This window comes from Scyliorhinus canicula, chromosome 18 (assembly GCF_902713615.1).
Source record: "Scyliorhinus canicula chromosome 18, sScyCan1.1, whole genome shotgun sequence".
Classification (NCBI taxonomy): Eukaryota; Metazoa; Chordata; class Chondrichthyes; order Carcharhiniformes; family Scyliorhinidae; genus Scyliorhinus; species Scyliorhinus canicula.
The window spans coordinates 126,972,305-126,999,149 of record NC_052163.1 but is presented as its reverse complement, the minus strand read 5'-3'; the positions used below and the strand labels follow the sequence as shown (position 1 = coordinate 126,999,149).

Genomic DNA, 26,845 nt, shown 5'->3' with positions numbered 1-26,845 from the left:
AGAATGTCCAATTCACCTCACAGGACGTCTTTCGGGACTTGTGAGAGGAAACCGGAGCACCCGGAGAGTAAACCCACACAGACATGGGGAAAATGTGTAGACTCCACACAGGCAGTGACCCAAGCCGGGAATCGAACATGGGATCCTGGCGCTGCAAAGCAACAGTGCTAACCAATGTGCTAACGTGCTGCCCATACAGAGGTGTGTAGGCAGCAGGGTCATCACGCACTACACTCCCGCCCAGTTAATTGATCCCCCACCTCAAAACCCACCCCGGGGGAGAGTAATTAAATTCCACCCCCAGAGGGGGACTTGAATCTACAATCTTCCGAGTACGAGACGTAAGTGCTACTGTCCGAAACACATGAAAATTGTGATTGAAAGATTAATCTGAATCAGTATATATTATGGCTTTTTGTTATTGCAAATGCTTTGTGTAGTCACTGTACCGTTGCCTCAGCCAGCTCATGCAATTATTTTTGACCCAACTGGGAAAACATGCTCACAGAGATGTTATTCTATGTGCTTAATGCGCCCTCTACAGGTAAGTTAATAAATGCAATTACAGAAACTTCTCAACAACCAATAAAAAATGGTGTGCCGCAAATTACATTTCAGCAAAAATTTAATTGTTGTATTTATGGGAATTATTTATATTTTATCTTATTACCTTGTGCAAATTGTCCTTGCCCTAATTTATTTTAATGTCTGCAATACTGTAAATATTCAGCTCGAGACCAATTTGAGCAAAGCTTTTCAAATTTGAAAGTAATTTGGATTGGATTGGATTTGTTTATTGTCACGTGTACCGAGGTACAGTGAAAAGTATTTTTCTGCAAGCAGCTCAACAGATCATTCAGTACATGGGAAGAAAAGGGAATTGAACAGAATTCAAGAAAATACATGAGAATACATTGTTCAATGGAAAATTGATATACTTGTCAAGGGGCTGGTTTAGCTCACAAGGCTAAATCGCTGGCTTATAAAGCAGACCAAGCAGGCCAGCAGCACGGTTCGATTCCCGTACCAGCCTCCCCGGACAGGCGCCGGAATGTGGCGACTAGGGGCTTTTCACAGTAACTTCATTGAAGCCTACTCGTGACAATAAGCGATTTTCATTTCATTTCATTTTCAAGTGTGGTGAATGTATAAATCCACACTGTATATCACTGTGTCCCTGTGGGCTCCATCTGTGAGCCATTGCACGGCTCTGCCCACAGGAGGAGATGAGGAGCATGTACAGGGCTCCGCCCTTGGCTCCTCCCATAGCTGGAAGTATAAAGTGCTGCAGTCTTGCGAGCCCGCCTTCAGTTCAGCTCGTCGCAGGCAGGCTCAGTTGTAAGTCGATTAAAGCCACAGTTTACTTCAACTCGTGTCTCTGAGTGAATTGATGGTCGCATCACAAAGGCGAGCGCCAATTGAAAGCATTCTCTGCATTGGTATGCTTTTAAGGGACAGCGGCATGACACAATTGGAAGGGAATTGGGTCATATGATCAAGTCTTAGTTCCACTTTTGCCTTGAGCAGAGTACACCCACACACCTCTGGTGCAAGCTTGTTCCGTTATCCTTACTTTGTTTAGTAAAAGGAGCTGGACATACCTGCGACTTTACGTTAGCTAGCACCTGCCTTGGGACACAGGCTACAAGAAAGTCTGACTCTGCCTGGTTAAGATCAAAGGGCATGGGGGCAGAAGGAGGCCATTCGGCCCATTGAGTCTGCTCCGCCATTCAATGAGGTAATGACTGATCTGATGTGATGATCCTCAACCCCACTCTCCTGCCTTTTCCCCATAATTCTTGATTCTCTTTCTGATTAAACATCTGTCTGTCTCAGATAGGGTGGAGAGTCTGCTGCCGCTACATAATTGAAGGCCTTCTGCTGGGGTTGCAGGGGCTTGGAGTTGGAAGGCCGGAGGCGTTGTAGGGCGAGAGAGGAGCCAGAAGACTGGGAGACCTGGAGAAAATATACCTTATTAAAAGAACCAGTGGGTGTCTGGACGTGTTGTGGGGGGTTTCTGAAGAACTCTGTGTTTTGGATGGGGAGGAAAAGAAGATGATTTGAAAATGAAATGAAATGAAAATCGCTTATTGTCACGAGTAGGCTTCAATGAAATTACTGTGAAAAGCCCCTAGTCGCCACATTCCGGCGCCTGTTCGGGGAGGCTGCTACGGGAATTTAGGAGTTGAGAGAGGAGGGAGGCGTGTGTGCCTGTACCACCCAAGCTTCCATCACCTCCCTTTGTGTTTTAAGTCCATAAAGCTTCCTGGTGAAAGAGGGAAGGAATACATCTGTGTGCCAGGAAGTATCAGAATATCAGCTGCCTGGTGCAGACATCTTTCCTCACCTCCCACCACCCCCAACCACCTTGGCAGAACAACCGCAACACAGTAGACTGGCCCCCCCCTCGCCCCATCCCAAACCCCACCCCATCCCAAACCCCACCCCCCCACCACGTCTCAGCCAGTGACACCCATCCTGAAATGACCGTTGAGGATCGTGTGAAGGCAATGGCTGGGGTTTCCCGCCCCCCAGTCACAGTTGTAGCCTTGTGTAAAGAGGTAAGTGACCATTGGTGGAACATTCTTGGCTGTCGTCCTGTTGGAGGTGACCGCTCAGAGCGTAACGTTATCGAATTTCCCTCCCATCATCCTTGGGGTGTTCCTCCTCCTGCACTGTGGGGAGGTCAGGTCTGGGCTGCTGGTACTGCTCGGTCTAGAGAGCCTAGTCACCACAACACTCACTCATTCTGACACCAGGATTTTATTGAGTTAGCCCAGGAGGAGGTGCTTGAGGGCACCTGATCATTTTGGGAGAGGGGCGCGCCATGGCTGCCCCCTGTCTGGCCAGTTGTATACTATTTGCGTGGAGCATTTCCAGAGCCTCTTCCAGAGGAGGTTGTCTGGATCGGTTCTGTGTGAGTCAGGCATTGGGGTGGTCCTTTTGGCCTTCTCTGATGACAAAGATTCACAGACCTGCGGAGGATTCACGAGTGCCAGGAAGTGCACTCTGCTGCATCCTCGCGAGGTACCCCCGGTTGGTCAGTGTGGTGAATTATACTGTATTGTAATTCACACTGTATTGCATTGCATTGTATTATGTCCTTGTGGGCTCTGTATGTGAGCCGTTGCTCGGCTCTGCCCATAGGGGGAGATGAGGAGCTTGTACAGGGCTCCACCCTTGGCTCCGCCCATGGCCCCTCCCACTACCGGAAGTATAAAGTGCTGCAGCCATAAGCCTGCTCTCAGTTCCTCTGGTCGCAGGCAGGATCAGTTGTAAGACTATTAAAACCACAGTTTACTTCCAATCGTGTCTCTAGTGAATTGATGGTCACAGGGTGTTGGTGTTGGGGTGTGTGGCCGCACGCCGGCGGGTGCCAGGTCCCGAAGGGAGACCGTGTCCTGTCGTCCGTCGGGATACTCCACGTACGCATACTGCGGGTTGCCGTGGAGTAACTGGACTCGTTCAACCAACGGGTCGGACTTGTGCACCCGCACATGCTTCCGGAGCAGGATGGGCCCGGGGGCCAGCCAGGTCTGGAGTGGGGTCCCAGAGGAAGACCTCCTGGGGAAAACAAGAAGACGTTCATGAGGTGTTTGATTCGTGGCAGTACAAAGGAGGGACCGAATAGAGTGGAGGGCGTCTGGGAGAACCTCTTGCCAGTGGGAGACTGGGAGACACCTGGACCACAGGGCCAGTAGGACGGTCTTCCAGACCGTACCGTTCTCCCTCTCGACCTGACCGTTACCCCGGGGGTTATAACTGGTCATCCTGCTAGAGGCGATGCCCCTGCTGAGCAGGAATTGACGCAGTTCGTCACTCAGAAAGGAGGACCCCTGGCCGCTGTGGATGTACGCGGGGTAACCGAACAGGGAGAAAATGGAATGGAGGGTTTGATGACAGTTGAAGTGGTCATGTCGGGGCAGGGGATGGCAAAGGGGAAGCGGGAGTACTTGTCAATCACATTTAAAAAGTATATGTTGCGGTTGTTGGAGGGGAGGGGACCCTTGAAGTCCATGCTGAGACGTTCAAAGGGGCGGGAAGCCTTTACCAGATGCGCCTGCTCGGGGCGGTAAAAGTGCGGTTTGCACTCTGCGCAAATGTGGCAATCCCTGGTCACGGTCCTGACCTCCTCGATGGAGTAGGGCAGGTTGCGGGTCTCAATGAAATGAAAGAAGCGGGTGACCCCTGGATGGCAGAGGTCCGCGTGGAGGGTGCGGAGGCGGTCTATCTGCGCGCTGGCGCAGGTAACGCGGGACAGGGTATCAGAAGGCTCATTGAGCTACCAACCTCTCAGTCAATCAGCGGGAAGTCACATAACCAGCCACATTGGCAGAGAGGCACATGACTTGCCTGGGCCAATGGGCAGCGAGGCTGTTGTACCAATGGCAGCCTGGTTCTCCGGTAATATGATCTCTCTAACCATACTACCCCGTAATGCTGCAGCGTGTCTGCCGACTCCGCCTTCACCCGACATGTGCGACTCATGGGGGCCGCTATCTTGGCAATCCTCCTCCACGCGGCCGGCCACGTGCGAGTCATGGGGGCTGCCATCTTGGACGCCATCTTCCTCACCGCCCGCCACGTGCGATCCACGGGGGTGGCCATCTTGGCCATCAACCGAATCTCACCTCGACGACTACGACCTCCGCGGACAGTCATCACGGGGCCAGCTGATCGAGCCGGCGACTACCCGCAACTCAACGCAGTCACGTTGGACCAGTCGCGTCCGAAGCACCTCCAGAGCTCGATGATGTCCGTTAAAATCAATGGGTACAGGACACCGTGCCTCTTCAACTCCGGGAGCACCGAGAGCTTCGTACATCCTGACCTGGTAAGACGCTGTTCGCTCCCTATCTTCCCTGCACGGCAAACTATCTCCCTCGCCTCGGGCTCACACTCAGTCCACATACAAAGGTGCACCGTCGCGACCCTAACGATTCAGGGCGCCAGCTACACTAATTTCCAGCTGTACGTACTGCCCGACCTTTGCGCCCCACTCTTACTCGGGCTCGATTTCCAATGTAATCTCAAGAGCCTCACACTCAGCTTTGGCGGACCCCTACCCCCACTCACTATCTGCAGTCTAGTGGAGGTGGAGAGGGAGAACGTGACAGTCTGGAAGACCGTCCTACTGACCCTCCGGTCCAGGAATCTCCCGACCTCCCACTGGCAGGAGGTCCTCCCCGACGCGCTCCATGCAATTAGGTCCCTCCTATGCACTGCCACCAACCAGACCCCCCACGAACGACTATTTGTTTTCTCTAGGGGCACTACGGGGGCTTCGGTCCCATCTTGGTTGAGGACACCGGGCCCGGTTCTCCTCCGGAAGCACGTCCGGATGCACAAAACTGACCCGCTAGTAGAGAGAGTGCTACTGCTTCATTCAAACCCCCAATACGCCTTCATTGAATACCCTGACGGCCGTCAGAACACCGTTTCCCTCCGGGACCTGGCGCCTGCAGGATCCAACACCACCACCACCACCGCCGAGGTACTCCTCACACTACACCCCACCCAACCCCCCACGCCCTGCGCCCCCGCGCCTATAGGTTCCCTGCCCACGCACGGCACCCCCGCGCCTGTAGGTTTCCTGCCACCCCCCGTCGTCCGTCGCACCGGTCAAGTATGAAGCTCGAGGGCAGCACGGTGGCGCAGTGGTTAGCATTTCTGCCTACAGCGCTGAGGACCCGGGTTCGAATCCCGGCCCTGGGTCACTGTCCGTGCGGAGTTTGCACATTCTCCCCGTGTCTGCGTGGGTTTTGCCCCCACAACCCAAAGATGTGCAGGATAGGTGGATTGGCCATGCTAAATTGCCCCTTAATTGGAAAAAATAATTGGGTACTCTAAATTTATTTAAAAAAAGAAAAAAAAAAAGTATGAAGCTCGGACCGAATCACCCCCGGAGTCCGCCCTCATACCCACACCGATCGTCACCACCCAGCCACTCGAAGAGGCTGCAACCCCGGTGCTCGCGGATCCCAAAGGACGACTCGGCCACCGGACCGGCTCAACTTGTAGACCCGTCACCCCCGCCGGACTTGATTTTTTTACAGGTGGTGAATGTGGTGAATTATACTGTATTGTAATTCACACCGTATTGCATTACATTGTATTATGTCCTTGTGGGCTCTGTCTGTGAGCCGTTGCGTGGCTCTGCCCATAGGGGGAGATGGGGAGCTTGTACAGGGCTCCATCCTTGGCTCTGCCCATGACTCCGCCCATGTCCCTCCCACTACCGGAAGTATAAAGTGCTGCAGCCGTAAGCCTGCTCTCAGTTCCTCTGGTCGCAGGCAGGCTCAGTTGTAAGACTATTAAAACTACAGTTTACTTCCAATCGTGTCTCTAGTGAATTGATGGTCACATCAGTCAGTGGCAGATGGAATCCCTGCTGGAAGAGCTCAGGCCTTTCACCTAGAACAGGACCAGCCTCCTCTACCTGGGAGACCATCTGTGCCTTGCTGAGGAAGCCTGGCCAGAGAACTGACCGGAGCAGGAGGCCAAAGTCACCATTCGGCTGAAACGCTGGATAGAACTGCTCCAAGTTAAGGGCAGCACGGTAGCATTGTGGATAGCACAATTGCTTCACAGCTCCAGGGTCCCAGGTTCGATTCCGACTTGGGTCACTGTCTGTGCGGAGTCTGCACATCCTCCCCGTGTGTGCGTGAGTTTACTCCGGGTGCTCCGGTTTCCTCCCACAGTCCAAAGATGTGGTTATCCAGGTTAGGTGGATTGGCCATGATAAATTGCCCATAGTGTCCAAAATTGCCCTTAGTGTTGGGTGGGGTTACTGGGTTATGGGGATAGGGTGGAGGTGTTGACCTTGGGTAGGGTGCTCTTTCCAAGAGCCGGTGCAGACTCGATGGGCCGAATGGCCTCCTTCTGCACTGTAAATTCTATGATTCTATGATAAGTATTGTACTACAGGGGTCGAGAGTTGGTCATAAATCAGCTGATCACCTCCATCTTGGCTGGCTGGCTGGTCACTTTGACTCCTCCCACAGAGTTGTCACAAAAATTCAGAAGATGGTCATCGATTTCTCAGAGTCAGCGAATGTTACATCTCAGAAGAGGCCCTTCGGCCCATCGTGGGTGCACCGGCCATCAAACACCTTTCTATTCTAATTTCCAGCCCTTGGTCCGTAGCCTTGAATGCTGTGGGCGTTTCAATAGTTCATCTAAATGATCCTTAAATGTGAGGGTTCCCGCCTGTTCCACTCTTTCAGGCAGCGAGATCCGGATTTCCGCTGCCCTCTGGGTGGAAGTTTTTCCTCAAATCTCCTCTTTCTACCTTACCGTAAATCTATGCCCCCAATATTGACCCTGCTACTCAGTGTTGTGGCACAGGAGGTCTTGAGGATTCTCAGGTGTGCGGTGGTCTCCTCTGAGAATGTCCCTGCTCCGATGTCATTTTACATCAGCCCCAAAGCCTGAATCCACCTCGGGTGTCAAGGACCCACAATTTCCACCTCGTGGAAATGCCCTCTGTGCTCTTTAGCACAATCTGGTGAGCACCACACTGCTGATATTGTACATCAGGTCGGGCAGGAACCCCCAGGTGAGACAGCAATTGGAGGGCTGCTGAATCCCAGGACACAGCTGGGTCCCAGCCTGATGCAGAGCCTCTGGTACAGAGGTACACAGAGCTGATGGAGACGATAGGGAGCGGCTGGGACATTCAGAGGGAGATGTCATGTCACTCAAGCAGATCCATAGTAGCTTGATGGAGTCCTAGAATCTATGGGAGCAGGAGATTCCACCCCAATGAGTGGCACCGAGACTAACGTTGCTTGGGTGGCGACCACAGTGGAGAGCCTGGTGCATGACATCGGCACCATAAGTGAAGGTGTCCAAGGCATCGCACAGTCGGTGACGGCCATGGCTGAGGGTCTCAGCAGTATGTCCGACTCATTGGGGGATGTCAGCCAGTAATAGGCGGGCCTTGATGAGGTTCTGCCGTACATGTCCTGCTCTCAGATGGGAATGGCCGTTGTGCTGCAGAGGTTATCTAATGCAGGTGCACATTGCCTAGGCATCAGAGCATGGCCCGGTCTCTGGGGGATGTGTCCCATTCACCGAGGAGCATTGTCGAGGGCGTCGACATGATGGTGTGGACCACGGGGAACTGGCAGGGCTGGCAGAGCCATATGATGCAGGGGCAGCCGGGGCTTGAACTAGCTGCTCCTCTGTCCCAAGGCGGTCCCCAGGGCCCTACAGGCACCAACCGGGAGGAAGGGGTGCTGAGTGCCAACCCGGATCCATCCCATGGGGCGGCGATGGTGGCCACCAGCTCTCCTGAGTTCCATACCTCTGATGAGGCCGCGTCTCAGGGTCAGCACACGGGACAGGGCGGCAGGGCTGTGCATGTGCCCCAGAGGATGCCCGCCAGGGGCACTGACGGCCACAGGATGATGTAAGCAGCTGGCTTCCTCCACCTCCGATGTGCAGCCTGGGGAGACACCTAGATGTAGTGGTAGAGCTAGGATGACCAAGCACGTTGAGGATCACTGCTGCCGTAAGAAGGTTGCAGTAATGTATTTTTTAAAAATTTGTTCCGGTTAATAAAACATTTGTCATGTGAGAGTACCAGAGTGTGGGTGGAACTGGGCTGCCTGTCAGCTTTTTGATTTTGTTTTAGGCTGTTTAGCCTGCAGGGTGTGTTTTAGTTTTGTTTTCAGAGCTGGATAGCTGCAGTCACAGCCAGAAGGGGTATGAGTCTCTCTCTCTGCAATCTAAAAACTGTAAATCGATCCTTTGGTGATTTAAAACTAATGACTGCTCTCAGTAGTGACTTTAACCTCATGTGCTTCTGTTAAAAGTTATTTTTTAAGTCTTATGGATGTTAAAAGGAAAGCTTAAAGGATTACTTCGTTTTGTAGTCTTTGGGGGTTGTATTTGAATTAATGGTTGCTAAGATGTTCACTGTATGTTTTAAAAGGTTAACTTGAGTTCATAGAATAAACATTGTTTTGCTTTAAAAAATACTTTTCCATTTCTGCTGTACCAGTGTAGAGTGGGCCGTGTGCTCCCCATACCACAATCTACTAACAGTTGTGGGTCAGGTGTATTCCATGATACTTTGGGGTTCTCTAAACCCTGGCCCATAACACATTGTCTTAATGCACCATTTATCATCTAGCTCAACAGAACATTCTACACATCGAAGGTTGTATAAAGCATTACTGTCGTTATTTATTACTTGGATGCAAAAAAGAAACAGCACGGGAGGGTCTTAAGGGTGTATGTGGATGCACAGAATTTAATGAAAGTGAGCACAGGCTGAGGATGGTACAGGGCAACAAACAGTGCTGAATTTAATCTGAGAGACAGAAATATCCAAACTTTAATCTGAGAGACAGAAGTATCCAAGTCCAGGGATCAGGTACAGAACTTTAAAATGTCTAATTAAATTTGGTGAAATTGGAGGAGGCCATTCAGCTCAGCAGACGACCAATGCCTGGAACTTTTGCGAGACCACTTTCCCGGCCCCACCACAGCTTTGACTGAAGATCAGTGAGTGAAAACGCTGGAAAACAGGCAAATCTCCACTAAGATCATGGCAGGAGATCAGTGGAATCCCACGGAAATTTAGGGCAGTAGTATTGAACATGAAGCATTTATAAAACCAACAAGCCCTTTCAAAGCTAAAATAAAGTGAACAAATTATAGTTAAAGCTGAATTACGGGCTGTAAAAATCCTCAAGGATAAAGGAAGTGGCCCAGTGGGACCAATCTGAGAAAAGGAAAGAGACTTGCATTTTCGTGACGTCTCTCGTGACAAACCGACATTTCAAAGCATTTTACAATCAATTAATTACTTTCAAAGCGTGATGTGGAAATGCTCCCTTCCAGTCGGGGAAAACTTCAGCAGTCAAGGACATTCAGCCTCTCATCTCCGGGTAAGCGTTCTCCAAGGCGGCCTTCAGGACACACGACAACACAGAATCGCCGAACAGAAACTGATAGCCAAGATCCGCACGCATGAGTACGGCCTCAACTGGGACCTTGGATTCATGTCTCATTACATTCACACCCCACCATCTGGCCTGAGCTTGCAAAATCATATCATATAATCATAATTTACAGTGCAGAAGGAGGCCATTCGGCCCATCGAGTCTGCACCAGCTCCTGGAAAGAGCACCTCACACCCATGCCTCCACCCTATCCCCGTAACCCAGTAACTCCACCTAACCTTCTTGGACACTGAGGGCAATTTAACATGGCCAATCCACCTACCTGCACATCTTTGGACTGTGGGAGGAAAACCACGCGGAACTGGGAGAATGTGCAAAACTTCCTACAGTTGCCCAAGGCCAAAATTGAACGCAGGTCCTGGAGTGCCCGGAGGAAACCCACGCAGACACAGGGAGAACATGCAGACTCACAAGCCGGGAATCGAACCTGGGACCCTGGAACTGTGAAGCAACTGTGCTGCCGTGCTGCCCTGGGTTGAGACAATTCGCACCTCTTTAACCTGTGATTATCCCTCTCTCCAGTCGCACCGTCTGGACTTAATTACCTGCGAAGACTTGCATTCAAAGTATCATCTTGCGTCATTGACTTTGTCTATATATGTGTTTGTGTAACCGACTTCTTCACTCACCTGATGAAGGTGCTGCGCTCCGAAAGATAGTGATTAGAAACAAACCTGTCGGACTTCTTACTGTTTCAAAGCTTGGTCACTGCTTTCAGATAGAAAATGAGGCAATTTGTGCTCATCAAACTCCCTCAATGTAAAATGAAATTAAAATTGCTTATTGTCACAAGTAGGCTTCAAATGAAGTTACTGTGAAAAGCCCCTAGTCGCCACATTCCGGCGCATGTTCGGGAAGGCTGGTACGGGAATTGAACCGTGCTGCTGGCCTGCCTTGGTCTGCTTTCAAAGCCAGCGATTTAGACCAGCTAATCTGGTCTTGTGATGTTGATTGAGGGATATATTGCCCAGGACACCAGGTCCCGGCCTCTCTTCAAAATGGAATTGCGGCATCCTTTACATTCCGCCTGACCTGGCAGCTGGGGCCTCATTTTAATGCCTCGCCCAAAAGTCAGCACCTCTGACAGTACCGCATTCCTTCTGTATTGCATTGGAGTATCAGCCTTGATTATTGCACTCAAGACCTGGAATGGGACTTGAACCCAGACGCTGCTGACTCAGAGGTGCGAGTGCTACCAACTGAGCGATGGCTGGTATTCCCTGCGGGAAACGCAGAAACATGTTATAAGACTGGTCAGAGATGCAAAGAGAGCTGGCTAAAGGGACAGCCACTGACATTAAACGTAACTAAAATCATTCTTTCAGTACAACAGCAGCACAGTCAGAGAAAGGTCGAAAACAGTAAAAGACGCCAACAGGCCTGAGACTACTGAAGAGCAGAGAATGGTAAAAATTTTGAATAAATACTCCCTTCTAGTATTCACAAGAGAAGACATTCCAGCTCCAAATAGAGATACTCCAAGTATGATCAGCATTATTAAATAGACTCTTCATGAATAAATCCCCAGGGATGGATGGTATTTATCCCAGATTGCTGAGAAAGAATAGGGAGGAGTTCTGTGAGGCATGGCCTATCCTTAGAATGGAATCAATAATGGGCACATGGGGAGGTCTCAATCGAATGGAAAAGGGCTAATGAGCTATCCATATTGACAAAGGTTGGCAAAGCAGACACGGACAACGATTTGGTTCGATCCAGAATTTGGGTTTTTCTTTTTATTCGCTCATGGGATGTAGACATTGCTGACAATACCAGAATTTATTGCTCAACCCTTCCGAATGGCTTGCCGGGCCATTTCAGAAGGCAGCTTACGATTAACCAAATTGCGGTAGGTTAGGAGTCACGTGGAGACCAGACACAAAAGAATGGCAGATTTTCTTCCCGAAAGATCTTCAGTGAAGTAGATGGATTTTTACAACATCTCAGTTGTTTCAGGGTCACCGTTACCGAGACCTGCTTTCTATTTCTGCTTTGCTTAATGGGCGGCACGGCAGCACAGTGGTTAGCACTGTTGCATCATGGGGCTAGGGACCCGGATTCGCTTCCTGGCCTGGGTCACTGCCCGTGTGGAGTCTGCACGTTCTCCCTGTGTATGCGTGGGTTTCCTCCGGGCGCTCCAGATTCCTCCCACAAGTCTCGAAAGACGTGCTTGTTAGGTGAATTGGACATTCTGTATTCTCCCTCTGTGTACCCGAACAGGCGCCGGAGTGTGGTGACTAGGGGCTTTTCACAATTACTTCATTTCAGTGTTAATGTAAGCCTACTTGTGACACTAATAAAGATTATTATTATTAGATCCAGGCCCTCCCTAAACCCCTACACTGCTTTTCTCTTTGACACTCTGACCACCTCTCGTAACTGATCTTCCTTTTTGGCTTTGACTTCATTTTGTTTGAAAAGAGCTCGGTGAAGCACTTTTCTACATTAAGAATGCCGTAAGAAAGAGAATGATAGTTACTGGACAGGTTAAAAGAAATATAACCAGTACCATTAAAATTGGGGGGAAAATAGCCGGGGTGAAATTTTCAATAAAGCTATGAAGGAGCTCACAATACACATTTACGTATGGGGAGCTGTACTGATTTTTCAATAAAATTGAAATACAATCGGCACGATTCTCCCAAAAGGGAACAAAGTCCCCTATCGAGCGCGTTTAGCCGCGTGATTCCCAGCGCTCGTAGTGCAGAGAAACACGTGGCTATTCAACGCGACTCGCGTTGTATAAGGGGCCTGAATGGGGAATATGCGGCCGAGGCTGCAGAGAGCCCCGTTTTGTGCAGTGGGAATCTCCACTCGCTGGACCACGACAGTGTAGCGAGAGATCTCCGAGGCCCCCGAAGTGATCCCCGAACTCCCCCCAGCCCGAACACACTATGGGAGGGTCCCCAACCCCTCCCCGCATCCCCCGCTAAACCCACACAGAGTACCTGATGGAACCATCAATTCACCAGACACGTGCTTCCGATGTGAATCTAGGCTTTAATCGACTTACTTCAGAGCCAGCCTGTTACCTGTCAATGAACTCGTAGTGACCCAGGCTGACTCTGGACACGGGTACTTATACAGCTGCACTAGGGGGAGGAGTCGTGAGCGGAACCAAGGGTGGAGCCCAGTACAAGTTCCTAAGTGCTCCCAGCGCTACTCCCCCTAGTGGTAGGACTGCGCTTACAACAACAGTGTGAATTAACATATATATTAACATATATTACATTCACCACAGTACCCCAGGCCCAATCGCACATGCACAAAAAATGGCAGCTTGGAACTGCCAACCTAGAACCCTGGCAATGCCCATGCCAGCTGGCAGTGCCAACTGGGATAGCTGTCTCGCTCTAATATGCATATTTCCCAAAAGTGATCCAGTCCTCAATGGGCGGCATTCACATTGCAACGGAACATGATCTCAGATCCACCATGCCGCTGGTGAAATTTAGAATTGAACATTATTTCCAGCAATGGTTCCATGGAACCATTGTCGATTGCCGTTTGCCATAAACGCCACCCCCCACCCCCCTCCCCATCTGGTTCACTCGCTATCATCCTGGGTCTAGCCTACTTCTGATTCCAGATTCAGGGTAGTGTGGTTGACTCTGAAATGGCCGAGCAAGCCACTCAGTTGTACCAAAAAGTCAAATAAGAACAAAACCAGACTGACCATCTGGCATTGACCTCGCACTTGAAATGATAAAGGCCCTCCTTGTCCAGCTGTCCTTGCAGAAATATTGTACCCTCCGGAGGGCGCCGGGGGGGGGGGGGGGGGGGGTGGGGAATTTAGATGTTGGTGACTGAATTTCTTTGGGCGGGGGGTGGGGGGTGGTGGTGCAGGGGTGCACCGAGATTTTCTGGGGGTGAGGGTTAGATGTCGCTGTCCGAGATTCTTGGTGGGGGTGGGCTTCGATGTCCGATGTCGATGATCGAGATTCTCTGGGGGTGCGGAGGGGGGAATTTCTATGTCGATGACTGAGATTCTCTCGGGGGGGAGGGTGCGGGGAGTTGGTCTTTGTTGTCGCTGACCGAGATTCTTGGTGGGGGGGGGGGGGGGTGGGGAGTCCCATTGAAGGGGGAAACTTCGATGTCAGTGACCGAGATTCTCTGGGGGACGGAAAGAGGGAGGGGGAGGTTGCGGGGGGAATTCGATGTCGCTGATCGAGATTCTCTTGGGGAGGGGGAGGTAAATCGATGTCGGTGATGGAGATTCTCTGCGGGGGGGGGGTCCGGAGGATAGAGTGCGGCGGGAGTGGGGGGGGGGGGGGGGGAGAACGTTGTCGGATGTCGGTGACCGGGATTCTCTGAGGATGTGGGGGGAGTGCGGTGAGTCTTCAATGTCGGTGATGGAGATTCTCTGGGGGTGTGATGGGGAGTGCAGAGGGACTTCGATGTCGGTGACCGGGATTATCTGGGGGTGTGGGGGGGAAGTGCGGAGGGACTTTGATGTCGGTGATGGAGATTCTCTGGGTGGGGGGGGGGGGGGGGGTGCGGAGGATGGAGTGTGGCAGGAGGGGGATAACCTTGCCGGATGTCGGTCGGGATTTTCTGGGGGTGTGGGGGGGGGGGGGAGTTCGATGTCGGTGACCAAGAGAAGCTGGGCACTCACTCAGTTCAAGGGCAATTAGGGATGGGAGATAAATGCTGACCTTATCAGCGACCTCTCCATCTGATGGAAGGAATCAAAGCTCCTCACAGTCAGGGGGAGCTGAGTGAATGGGGCAAAAGCAAGGGAGGGCGGGGCCAGCTGCCTGCCAGCGCTGATTGACAGCTTCATCTCACGTCACAAATGGCGTGTGAGGTCATGTGTGTGACGCCGGGCGGCCGCCGCTACGTCACTGAGGCGGCGCTACGTGAATATGGCGGAGGCTTCCTCACTCGCTCGCTATTTCTGTCACCGCTGCTCGGCCGAGATTCTCCCCAGGCTGCCGGTGAGTCAAAGCTTTCCGTCCGGCTGGCTCGGTCAGAGGGGGGAGGGATTGGCGGCGCGGCGGGTGAGGAAGATGAAGGGCCGGCGCTGGGGCTGGGGGAGAGCGCGGGCCCGCACCGCCCAGCCGGTGAAGCTGAGCCCGGGCTCGGCTCGGCACGAGCTCGCGGCCCTGCTCGCTGCCAGATAGTGAGCACGCCGCAGTGCGCAGGCGCGGGCTGCTGCCCTGCCCCACACAGACCCAGCACAAACTTGTCTCAACTTTCCACAACTTTTCTTCCACTGTTCAGTCAACAACCCCCCCCACAAAAAAACTGGGTTCAGTCAACACCACCCCCCAAAAAAAACTGGGTTCACTCAACACCCCCCCCCCAAAACTCGGTTCAGTCAACCTCCCCCAAAACTGGGTTCAGTCAACCCCCACCCCCCAAAACTGGGTTCAGTCAACACCACCTCCCAGCCCCCCAAAAAACTGGGTTCAGTCAACAACCCCTCTTCCCCCCCCCCCCCCCCCCCCCCCCCCAAGGCTGGGTTCAGCCAACAACCCCCCCCCCAGGCTTGGTTCTGTCAATAACCGCACCCCCCCCATGTGGGTTCAGTCAACACCTCCCCCCCCCACAAAAAAAACTGGGTTCAGTCAATGCCACCACCACAAAAAAACTGGGTTCAGTCAACACCCCCCCAAAAATAAACTGGGTTCAGTCAACGACCCCCCAAAAAACTGGGTTCAGTGAAACCCCCCCCCCCCACCCCCACCCCCCACATATTTAGTCACCACTCAACAGCCTGCACAACCGAGATCTGACTAATTTCTTTCACTTCTCAGTCCTGCTTGTTGCAACTGCTACCAGTCGACCTACTGTCATGATATGTCACATTTGACTTTCCATGTCTAACTGGAGCTTGCACACCTTGCTGGTCTTTGCCTTAAATATGTACAAACATACATACAAATTAGGAGCAGGAGTAGGCCACTTGTCCCCTTTGCCCTGCCATTTGATAAGATCATGGCTGATCGGTTATGGCCTCAACTTCTACTTTCCTGCCTTCCTTCCTTCCCCCAACCCCCCATTGTACTTGAGTTCTCTAACTCCACCTAGAATACATTCTATGACCGTGCCTTCATTTCTGTCAGAGGAAGCAAATTGCAAAGTCTAATGACCTCAACGAGAAAAAATGGAGTTATAAGTATGTTTGGAGAGTTATGGGACACTAGTTTCCCCTCTACACCTCTCTTTATGTGGATGTGTAGCTTAGTAGATCAAAGATACAAGCCCATGTGCCCTATTATTTCATTTATTTTGATATAAGTACTTTATATAGTCTTTATTTCACTTTATTTCTTTCCTCTCAAATCCATCAACCATTTCTAGAATAGCTTTTAAATGAACTCGTATTAAAATTCATCTCGCACAATTTGAACTTCCGGTCAGGCACTCATGGGCACACTGATTACCCTCACCTAATCAACTGTTGTAAGATGGTGCAAGTTCTGTGGTTTAATTAGGCACTGTATTGCAGTGGTGGCAATCTGAAATTTAAACAGTTTCCAAACGGTTAGGTGGGGTTACTGGGTAACGGGGATAGGGTGGAGATGTGGGCTTAAGTAGGGTACTCTTTCCAAGGGCCGGTGCAGACTTGATGGGTCGAATGGCCTCATTCTACACTGTACATTCTGTGATTCTAAAGCAGAAATTGCTGGCAGCATTCAGGTCAGGCAACATCCATGGAGTGAGAGACAGACAGCTACCCTGACCGGTTTTCTGTTATTTTAAATTATAATTGCAGCTCTGTTTAACCACAGTACATGTTGTCAGTCATATTTGTAACCAGAATATATTTGTTTACCAGCCAAATTTAAATATTGGATTAATTTGACCCACCATTTGAATTTATGTCACTGTAAATGTGGTGTTTTTTTTCCCGACTGCTACAATTAATTGGAATGTGTAAAGAGCAAACATGAACAGAAGTGCAGTATCATTTTCTGTTTCACGAAGGGAAATCTCCAGTCTCATTTAGTGAGTTATCTTTCTGGTTATAATGCCAGTAGCTTAATATGGGAAAATCTAAGGCTTTCTCCTTACTTGGAAATGAATGACGCCTTGTACCACTATTTAGTTGGAGCAGAATCTGGCAAGTGTCTCTACAGATTTTCTTGGGGCGCCATCTGTTGAACACTGGAAATAAATCAAGGAAGTATGAAAATGCTAGTACTTGCAGAAAAATCCCTTTCTATTTCATATTTTTGTTTTTTACATAGGGCAAACCTAATAGTCATCAGGCATTTATAGAAGACTTGGGCTTTATTCATTTTAGGCACTGATGTGTATTAGCTGTCTGTGTGTCTGGAGTTGGGGGAGGAGGTGGTGGTTACATATTCACAATCTAAAACTACCTTGAGAATCAGTTTGTCGTCGTTCTTAAAATATAGTCCACAAAATACAGTTCAAATCTCTTGAGATTGACTGCGAATGATTTGGCTTCTGTTGTTGAAGTTGACACTTAAAATGTGGTTATTGACTAAGCGAGTGAACAGTCATTCTGATGGTTATGTTGGCTTTCTGTTTCAATTTGTAGTTGCATTTTTGTTTTCCATATTCTGGAACATTCTGTCTTGGTGACTAACAGGCATCAAATGATTGTATTAGAATAGTTGTGTGTCAGGCAGCTCTGTTGCCTCTTGAGTCAGAGACTTAAATGTTGAATCTAGGCTACAATCTAGCACGTTGCTACGCTATCAGAAATACCATCTGTTGGATAAGATGTGAAACCGAGACCCTGTCTACCCTCCCAGGTTGATTGAAAATGGCAGTGTTCAAAAAGCTGGGCGTGGTGGTGCTGGAGAGAGGTACTCCTGGTGTGCTGGCCACTATTTACCCTCAGCCATTATCTCAAAAGACAGATTATCTGGTCATTACTGTGTGAGACCTTCCTATAATTAATTGGCTGTATGTTTCTGATGCATTATTTCAAAAGTACAAATCACTTGGAATGTCCTTTTCTTTCTATTGCAGGCAGTGCTTGTGAAATGTTTGCGAGAAGTCTCTGGAGGACTCGCACACTAGTCTCTAGAAATTGTCAGCTCAAAACATGTGACCAGTTACCCTGTTTTGCTTTTGTTAATTCTGCTTTGTTCCTGAGAGTATTACGCTGCATTTCTGCCTGATTGTTCCATCTTGCCCTTGCAGATATGGATGACATTCATTTACCCTATTAAAAATAACTTGTATTAAATTCAGTTAGTGTTCCTTACTAATTATCTTTAGTTTCTGCTGATATTGGGGAGTCTAGGTAAGTACATGAAGGAGAAAGGAATAGAAGGGAATGCAGAAAGGGTTCAGTGGAGTGGGAGGAGGCTCATGGAGAATAAACAATAGTACAGACCAGTCCTATCTATTGGTCTCTTTTTGTGCAGTACGTTGTAGGTACCTCAGACTTGAGACAGAAATTTGAAGGTGGCAGGACAGGTGGAGAGGGTGATTAATAAAACATCCTGTGCTTTATTAATAGGGGTATAGGGTACAAGAGCAAGGAGGTTATGCTGAACTTGCACAAGATACTAGTTAGACCTCAGCTGGAGTACAGTTCTGGGCACAACAGTATAGGAAGGATGTGAATGCATTAGAGGGAGTACAGAAGAGGTTTACAAGAATGTTATCAGGATAGACTGAAGAGGTTGGGACTGTTCTCCTTGGAGAGAAGGCAAAGAGGAGATGTTTAAGATCATGAAGGGGGTGTTTTAAATCAGACAGGGAGAAACTGTTCTCGATTGTAAAAGCATCAAGAACGAGAGCGCACTGATTTGGTGATTTACAAAAGAAGCAAATATGTGAGAGATAGCTTTTTCACACGAATGGTTCTTGCCTGGAATGCACTGCCAGAAATTGTGGTGGAGACAGCTTCAATCGGGACATTCAAGAGATCATGTACAGGGAAAAGGCAGGGGAATGACATTAAGCCACAGTGCTCTTTTGGAGAGCCAGTGCAGAATTGTGGGCCAAATGGCCTCCTTGTGTGCCGTGACAATTCTGATTGTGGTATGCAAATACATATTGTCACCACCCAAAAACAGTATTTCCATACTTTTTCTTTCCCAGAGAACTAATAGCCAATACCAAATGATGAGCCCATTTTAATTTTGCATTAAATTACTAACCAAGCATATACAGAATGTGCAGAATGTCCTGCAGTGGTACTGATCTCCGTGTCAAAGACCTAATTGGGAAAAGCTGCAGGTGTGACCTCCACCCCCTCCCTGCCCCACTCATGAATTTAACCTAATAACAGACTGTTGCAATATCAATAATGTCATACTCGTTCCCGTTGAGTGGCGAAAAACTTAGAAGGTCAGAAGTTTTATTATTTAAGTAGTTAAATGTCGGTTTTTCTGTTCATAATCAATAAATTAGTTTCCATGGCAATTGTTATTGTTACTTTTTTCGAATGATATTTGTTGGTGGACTGCTTTTGTGATTTCAATATTTACAATGCTTTTAGCATTGCAGCTCTTTACTGGAACAGGGATCATTGTTTTCTCTTGCAGAATAGCACTTGGTGTGAAAATAGAATGAATGTATATAATTGCAGTGGCATAAGGTGTGACTAAATATGTGTGCTGTAGTTGCATGTTATGTGAATTTGATTTAAGATTACATTTGCACTGCAGTTTGATTCAAGTAAACTATAATTTTGAGCTGTAGGAATTTATTTCAACTATTTGGGGCACAGTGGAATTAGAATCTTTCTAATTGGAACCTTGATTTGAGCTCAGTCCAGATTAGGTTGTCTGCTCTTCTGCTCGCCGTCAGCTTCAGTGTTTTACATGAATTGCGTTTGGCCCAAGCTCACAGTGAGCCTTATTTTTAAAACAGTTATTCACGTGGTCATTGCTCACACGACCAGCATTTATTCTCCATCCCAAATTGCCTTTGAGACGGTGGTGATGCACTGCTGCAGTTTATGTATTGTGCTGTGCTGTTCGATCAAAATACTGGATCTCTCTCCCTAACATTGAAAGAACCGTGATATATTTCCAAATCTGGATGGCTGGTGACATTGAGGGAAACTTTCAGGTGGTGGTGGTGTTCCCATGTGCCTTCTGCTGCCTTTGTTTTTCAAGGAAGTGGAGCTCAGGGATTTTGTAAGGTGCTGCCAAAAGAAACCCTGGTGAGTTGCTGCAGTGCATCGCGTTTGTGGATGTTCCATGCTGCTGCTTCTGCTGCTGTTGTGTGCTGTTGATGGAGGGAGTGGGTATTTAAACTGGGTAATGGGGTGTCGTCTCTATCGCACCTGTGCTGATGATGCTACCTTCCACAACAGCGCTTCCGACATGTCTTCCTTTTCCCTTGGCTGAGGATTCTCCCCACCACTGTGGGGAGCTCAACTGTGTTCAACCCATTTCCGGAATTTCTGCCCTCCCCCTTTCTCTTCCCTCTCAGAACCACGATGGTATCCTCTTTTTTCACTCCACAATCCTCTCTGTTCAAAGGTTTATCTTCTGCCATTTCCATCATCATCATGCCATTACTAAGCAAACTTTCCCTGCCCCTCCACTGTCAGTATTCCAAAGGGACCATTCCCTCCACGCACCGTGGTCCGCTCTTCTATCATCACCAATAGTTAATGTAGACTAGAAAATAGCAAATATAAACACCACTATTTAAGAAAATAGGGAGAGCGGTTACAGTGAGCTAAAGATTTATTAACCTGAGAGCAGTAATAGGGAAAACTCTAGAAAATATTATCAAAGATATAATAATGGAATATTTAGAAAATAAATGCAGGACAGGGCAGAGTCGAAGTGGATTTATGAAAGTGAAATCATGTTTCAGAGACCTGTTGGACTTTTTTGAGGATGAAAGGGTGGCAGTGACATAATGTTAATGACACTGGACTAGTAATCCGGAGGTCTCGGGGATGCTAATGTTCTGGGGGCATTGATTCAAATTCCATCACAGATTTGAAATTCAATTAATAAATCTAGAATTAAAAGCTCGACTCGGTTTTAGTGACCATGAAACCATTGGCGATTGTTATCATAGAATTCATAGAATTTACAGAGCAGAACCCCATAACCCAGTAACCCCACCCAACACTAAGGGCAATTTATCATGGCCAATCCACCTAACCTGCACATCTTTGGACTGTGGGAGGAAATCGGAGCACCCGGAGGAAACCCACGCACACACGGGGAGGATGTGCAGACTCTGCACAGACAGTGACCCAAGCCGGAATCAAACTTGGGACCCTGGAGCTGTGAAGCAATTGTGCTACCAAAATGCTACTGTGCTGCCCACATAATAATCGCTTATTGTCACAAGTAGGCTTCAATGAAGTTACTGTGAAAAGCCCTTAGTCGCCACATTCCAGTGCCTGTTAGGGAAGGCCGGTATGGGAATTGAACCCACGCTGCTGGCCTTGTTCTGCATTATAAGCCAGCTATTTAGCCCAGTGCTAAATCTATGTTGTGAAAACCCATCTGGTTCACTAATGTTCTTCAGGGAAGGAAATCTGCTGTCCTTGCCTGGTCTGGACGACATATGACTTCAGACCCGTGTCAAGGTGGTTGACTCTTGAATGCCCTCTGAAATGGCCTAGCAAGTTACTCAGTTATACCAAACTACGACAGCCTTTTAAAAAAAAAGGAATGAAACCAGAAGGATCACCTGAGGCACCAGTAGCTACAACGGCAAACCCAGCTGTCAACCCTGCAAAGTCCATGATAACATCTGGGGGCCTGTGTGAAAGTTGGGAGAGCTATCCCAATGATTGGTCAAGTAACAGCCTGACAGTCATACTCATTAAATTTAAAAAAATCTTTATTGTCACAAGTAGGACTACATTAACACTGCAATGAAGTTACTATGAAAATCCCCTAGTCGCCACACTCCAGTGCCTGTTCGGGTACATGGAGAGAGAATTCAGAATGTCCAATTCACCTAACAAGCATGTCTTTTGGGACTTGTGGGAGGAAACCGGAGCACCCGGAGGAAATCCACACAGACACTGGGAGAACTTGCAGACTCCGCACAGACAGTGACCCAAGCCGGGGATCGAATCCGGGTCCCTGGCACTGTGAAGCTACAGCAATTATACCTTTCAATGTCTCAGACACCTTACAATGTCCCACCATCATCATTCTGTCCTGTCCCATCGACATAATGGAGTACATTTGGGAGGCAGTTGCCCCGGGGTGGTACGCAACATTAATTTTGACTCTGAAGTGTCATGGTATCAGGTCAAACATGGGCAAGGAAACCTCTTGCTGATTACCAGCTACCGTGCCCTGCCCCCTCAGCTGATGAATCAGCACTCCTCAATGTTGAACACCACTTGGAAGAAGCATGGAGGGTGACAAAGGCACAGAATGTACTCTGGATGGGGACATCAAGGCCCATCACCAACTGTGACTCGGTAGCCGCAGACATGCCTGAACTGGCCAAGTCCTAATTGATGTAGCCGCTAGCTGAGGTCTGTGGAAGGCGGCGAGAGAACCAACGAGCGAAAAACCTACTTGACCTCGTTCTACCCCCTCACCAATGTACCAGTCACATTCATATGTCCATGACAGTGGTTGGTACCAGTGACCACATACAGTCCTTGTGGAATCTGACCTTCACAGGTGTGACGTTACCACCATGCCAGTCGAGATAGATTTCAAGCAGATCTAGCAACACAAATCTGGATGCCCATGTGGTGTTATGGGCCATCAATAGCTACAACACACAACTACTTGTATGCCAAACAGCAGAACTTGCTTGTGACTGCAGAGTGGAGCAATCCAATTTCTACAGTCCTGCCACATCCAGTCATGAATGGTGTTGGACAATTAAACAACTACTGGAGGAGGAGCCTCCACAACTAACCTTAATGGTGGGGGGGAGGCCAACAGCACATTGCGCAAAACCCACCTGAACCATGCTAGCAAACCTCCCAGCCAGGATATTGGTGCCCCTCCAGTCAGCTCTCCTCCTCAAAGCAAAAAGCAGCATATCATCTGGGACTATGGTGACTTACTGAGAGAATCAATAGCTATTCACAATGTATATTAATGATTAGGATGCGGGGGCCAAATGTAATATTCCCAACTTTGCTGATGACCCAAAAGTAGGTAGGAATGTGATTTTTGAGGAAGATGCAAAGATTCTTTAAACAGGCTAAATGTGTGGGCAAGGACATGGCAGATAGAATATAAAGCGATAATGTGAAGTTGGCACTCAAAATAAAACAGAAATGTAGAGTAGTTTTTAAATAGGGAGCGATTGGGAAATGTTGATGTCAAAGGGACATGTGTGTTCTTAATGAGCCACTGCAGGTTCACCAGTCAGTTAGGAAGGCAAATGGTATGTTGACCTTCATTACAAGGAGATTTAAGTACAGGGGTATACTGCAGTCATTTTCAAAGTCGGGGTTGCGACCCGCGGGCGGGTGTCAGGAGGATTGCGGAGCCATCCATCGTGGGAATTGATACGCAACGGCCGCAGCAGCTGGCTTTAAAATGACGGCCACGACCGGCTTTCAGAATGCGGGCACACTGTGCATGCATGCCCGCTCATCAGTGCGCATGCCTGGAGCCCAGAGAAAAACAGTCTTCTCCTGACGTCAGCGTGCTGACCCGGGAGAAGATTTTTAAAAATTCAATGCAGTCTTCCTGCCTGAAGTGACAGAAGGGAGCAGGCCACGCTACCCGAACACTAACGTCACGAGCTCTGGGTGCGATTGCGATTCCTCCATTTTGTCAGCAGCAAACCAGCAACAGGACTGTAAAATTTAAAATGGGTCGTTGTGTAATAAGGAAGAGAGGACCAGAGACACAAACAGGCCAGGATCTCACAACTAAACCTGCTGGAGAGAGTGGCACAGGAGAGTCCACAACAGGACAAAGCACTGGTGGTGTCAGCTGTTCAGGAGAATCCACAATAGGATAAAGCAGTGGTGGTGTGAGCTCCAGGCGAATCCACAACAGGACAAAGGTGTGGTGGTGTGACCTCCAGGACCTCCGATGAACAACCCATACAGAAATGTAACAAATGACAAAGCAAGTGAGATCTTGAGGACCACCTGGCTCACCTGTCGCATTAAAGGTAACCAAAATGGTGGGTCCTGAAGTTCGGGTGGCATGGGTCGCAAAGGCCAGTTGGCATGGGCCCCAAAGGTTGGCTGGTTGGTGAAAATGGGACCCATGAAAGAAAAAAGTTTGAAAAACACAGGTATAGAGCCTTGGAGTATCATGTTCCGGTTTAGTCTCCTTACCTAAAATCTAAAGAAGAATATACTTGCCAAGGAAGGAGTGCAACAAAGTGTTCAGCAGACTGATTCCTGGGTGGCAGAATAGCACTGTGAGGGGAGATTGAGGAGACTGGACCTGCATTGTCCAGAGTTTAGAAGAATGAAAGATGATCTTGTCGCCGTCTCAGAATAAGAGTAGGCTATTTAGAACTGAGATGAAGAAGAATTTCTTCACTCAAGAGGGTGGTAAATCTTAATTCTCTACCCACAGGCTGTGGAGGCTCGGTCGTTGAACATATTCAAGACTGAGATCGATAGATTTCTACATAGTAAAGACATCAAGGGATTTGGAGATAATGTGGGAAAATGTTGAGCTGGATGATCAGCCATGATTTAATTGAATGGCGCAGCTCAAGAGGTCAAATGCCTATTTCTGCTCCTACTTCCTTTTATATTTAAAAATCAGCAATTTGCATTTATATAACCACCTAACACGGCAGTCCCAACCATCGGGGACATTGTTTCCGAATCTACCCTGCCTAATCCTGTTACAATTTTGTAAGTTTTTATGAGATCCCCTCTCACTCTTGTAAACAATTAATATAACCCTAGCCAATTTAGACTCTCATACGACTTCTCCTGCCATCCCAGGAATTAACCTGGTAAACTTTCGCTGCACTCTCTCCACAGGAACAACATCCTTCCTCAGATAAGGACTCCCAAAACTGCAATAATACATCAGATGTGGCCTCACCAATGCCCTAATTGCAATAAAACATCTCTATTCATCTACTCAAATCCCCTTGGTATGAAGGTCAACATAACATTTGTCTTCTTTACTGCCTGCTGTACCTGCATGCTTATTTTCAGCAACTGATGCACAACTGTGGGGTGGCACAGTAGTACAGTGATTAGCATTGTTGCTTCACAGAGCCAAGGTCCCTGGTTCGATTCCCGGCTTGGGTCACTGTCTGTGTGGAGTCTGCACGTTATCCCCATGTCTGTAAGTGTTTCCTCCGGGTGCTCCTGTTTCCTCCCAAGCATCTCTGCAACCTCCTCACGGCTCACCCTCCCACCTAACTTTGTATCCTCTACAAATTTGGAGAAAATACATTTAGTTCCCTCGTCCAAATCATTAATATATAATGTAAACAGTTGGGGTCCTGGCACAGATCCCTGAAGTACCCCACTAGTCACTGCCTGCCACTCAGAAAAAGACCCATTTATTCCAACTTTTTGCTTCCTGTCTGCTAACCAGCTTTCTATCCATCTCAAGACACTACCCGCAATCCCGTGAACTTTCACTTTACATATTAATCTACTATGGGAGACCTTGTTGAAAGACTAAATAAACCACATCCACCAGTTCTCCCTGGTCAACACTACTAGTTACAGCTTCAAAGAATTCTAGTAGATTTGTTGAGCTTGATTTCAAGTCCGACTCCAGGACTTGAGCATGACCATCTAGGCTGATGTTCCAGTGCAGTACTGAGGGACGATCTTTCCGATGAGCCATTAAACCTTCCCCCTCAGGTAAAAGTAAACAATCCCACTATTCCTAGACCAATATTTATCCCTCAGTCAATGCCACTTAAAGGCAGGTCTTGTCATTGTTACTTTGCTATTTGTAAGAGCTTTCTGTGTTCACATTTTTTGTCACTTATTATACAGTACAACTGTACCTCAACCTCATTGGCAGTAAAGTGGGATATTCAGTGGTCATGATAGGCATAATTGAAATTAATTTCCCTTTGTTTTTATACTTTCTTCCTTTTGATTTTAGTAAGAAGGATAGTAATACCTTTGGTGACCTCCAGCATTGCATTAATTGACTTGCACATTTCCTATATAAATCCTGTGGACTGACCTGATTTAATATTTAGGTATAAAGGGCTATCAATGAAAAATTGCTTGGACTATCCAGGAACTAATTGCACTGTTTCAGCATTTTTGGTTTATTAGCTGGGCACCATTATATCGTGGCAAAAGATTATGCCAATGTAGTAAAACTGTTTTCTTTCTGTAAATTGCAACTAGTTTCTGGCCTACATGATGCAAGCTGAAATAGCGTATGATATATTCCTTTGTAGCCTTTCAAGTTTCCAGTTTGTGTCTTCCTACATAAAAACTTGTGTAAGCGGCTGTCATTTTGGATACATTTAATCATGAAGTTTTCTCTCTGGCTGTCAGGGCATCTGTGACATTAGTTGGGGCAGTCTGAACTTACTTTTTCACGAGTGTAGGCCCCAAGTACAAAACTGGTGATAGTTGACAATCCCCTCACTGTGTCAGATTGGGTGACATGAGAGTTGATGATGATTTTATGCTGATGCAGTGGTGGATATTTTTATGATTCAATAGCCAGGTTTCTTTTTTCCATGTCTGCACTTAACCCTGCCGATGCAGTGGTGGATATTTTTATGATTCAATAGCCAGGTTTCTTTTTTCCATGTCTGCACTTAACCCTGCCTGTGACGTTTCCCTTCATTAATTTTAATAGGTTCAAAATTCACTGCTATCGAGAGCATTGAGCTTTATTGCATCTGGTTATGCTGTTCCTGACCTTTGAAGCAACAATTCGATAATCAGGCTAAGTTTCATTTCGATTGCTCAGCAGTTCACTTTATGAACAAAAATGGTGAATGCATGCAACTTTTTATTACAAAAAAAAAGCCTTTAAAATATATTTCTTTTTGAGCTTTTAGTT

The 26,845-nt window shown here is 48.2% G+C and overlaps 1 protein-coding gene across 1 annotated transcript in view; it reads left to right on the top strand.

The window, feature by feature from the left end:
- The first annotated feature begins 14,807 nt into the window (after positions 1 to 14,807).
- The window catches only part of rnf126 (ring finger protein 126), a 65,688-nt gene continuing 53,650 nt past the window's right edge, over positions 14,808 to 26,845 (top strand). Inside the window, exon 1 of the mRNA XM_038776847.1 lies at positions 14,808 to 14,911. Coding sequence (XP_038632775.1) covers positions 14,840 to 14,911 — 72 coding nt within the window. The 5' untranslated portion in view covers positions 14,808 to 14,839. The remainder of the gene's footprint in view (positions 14,912 to 26,845) is intronic.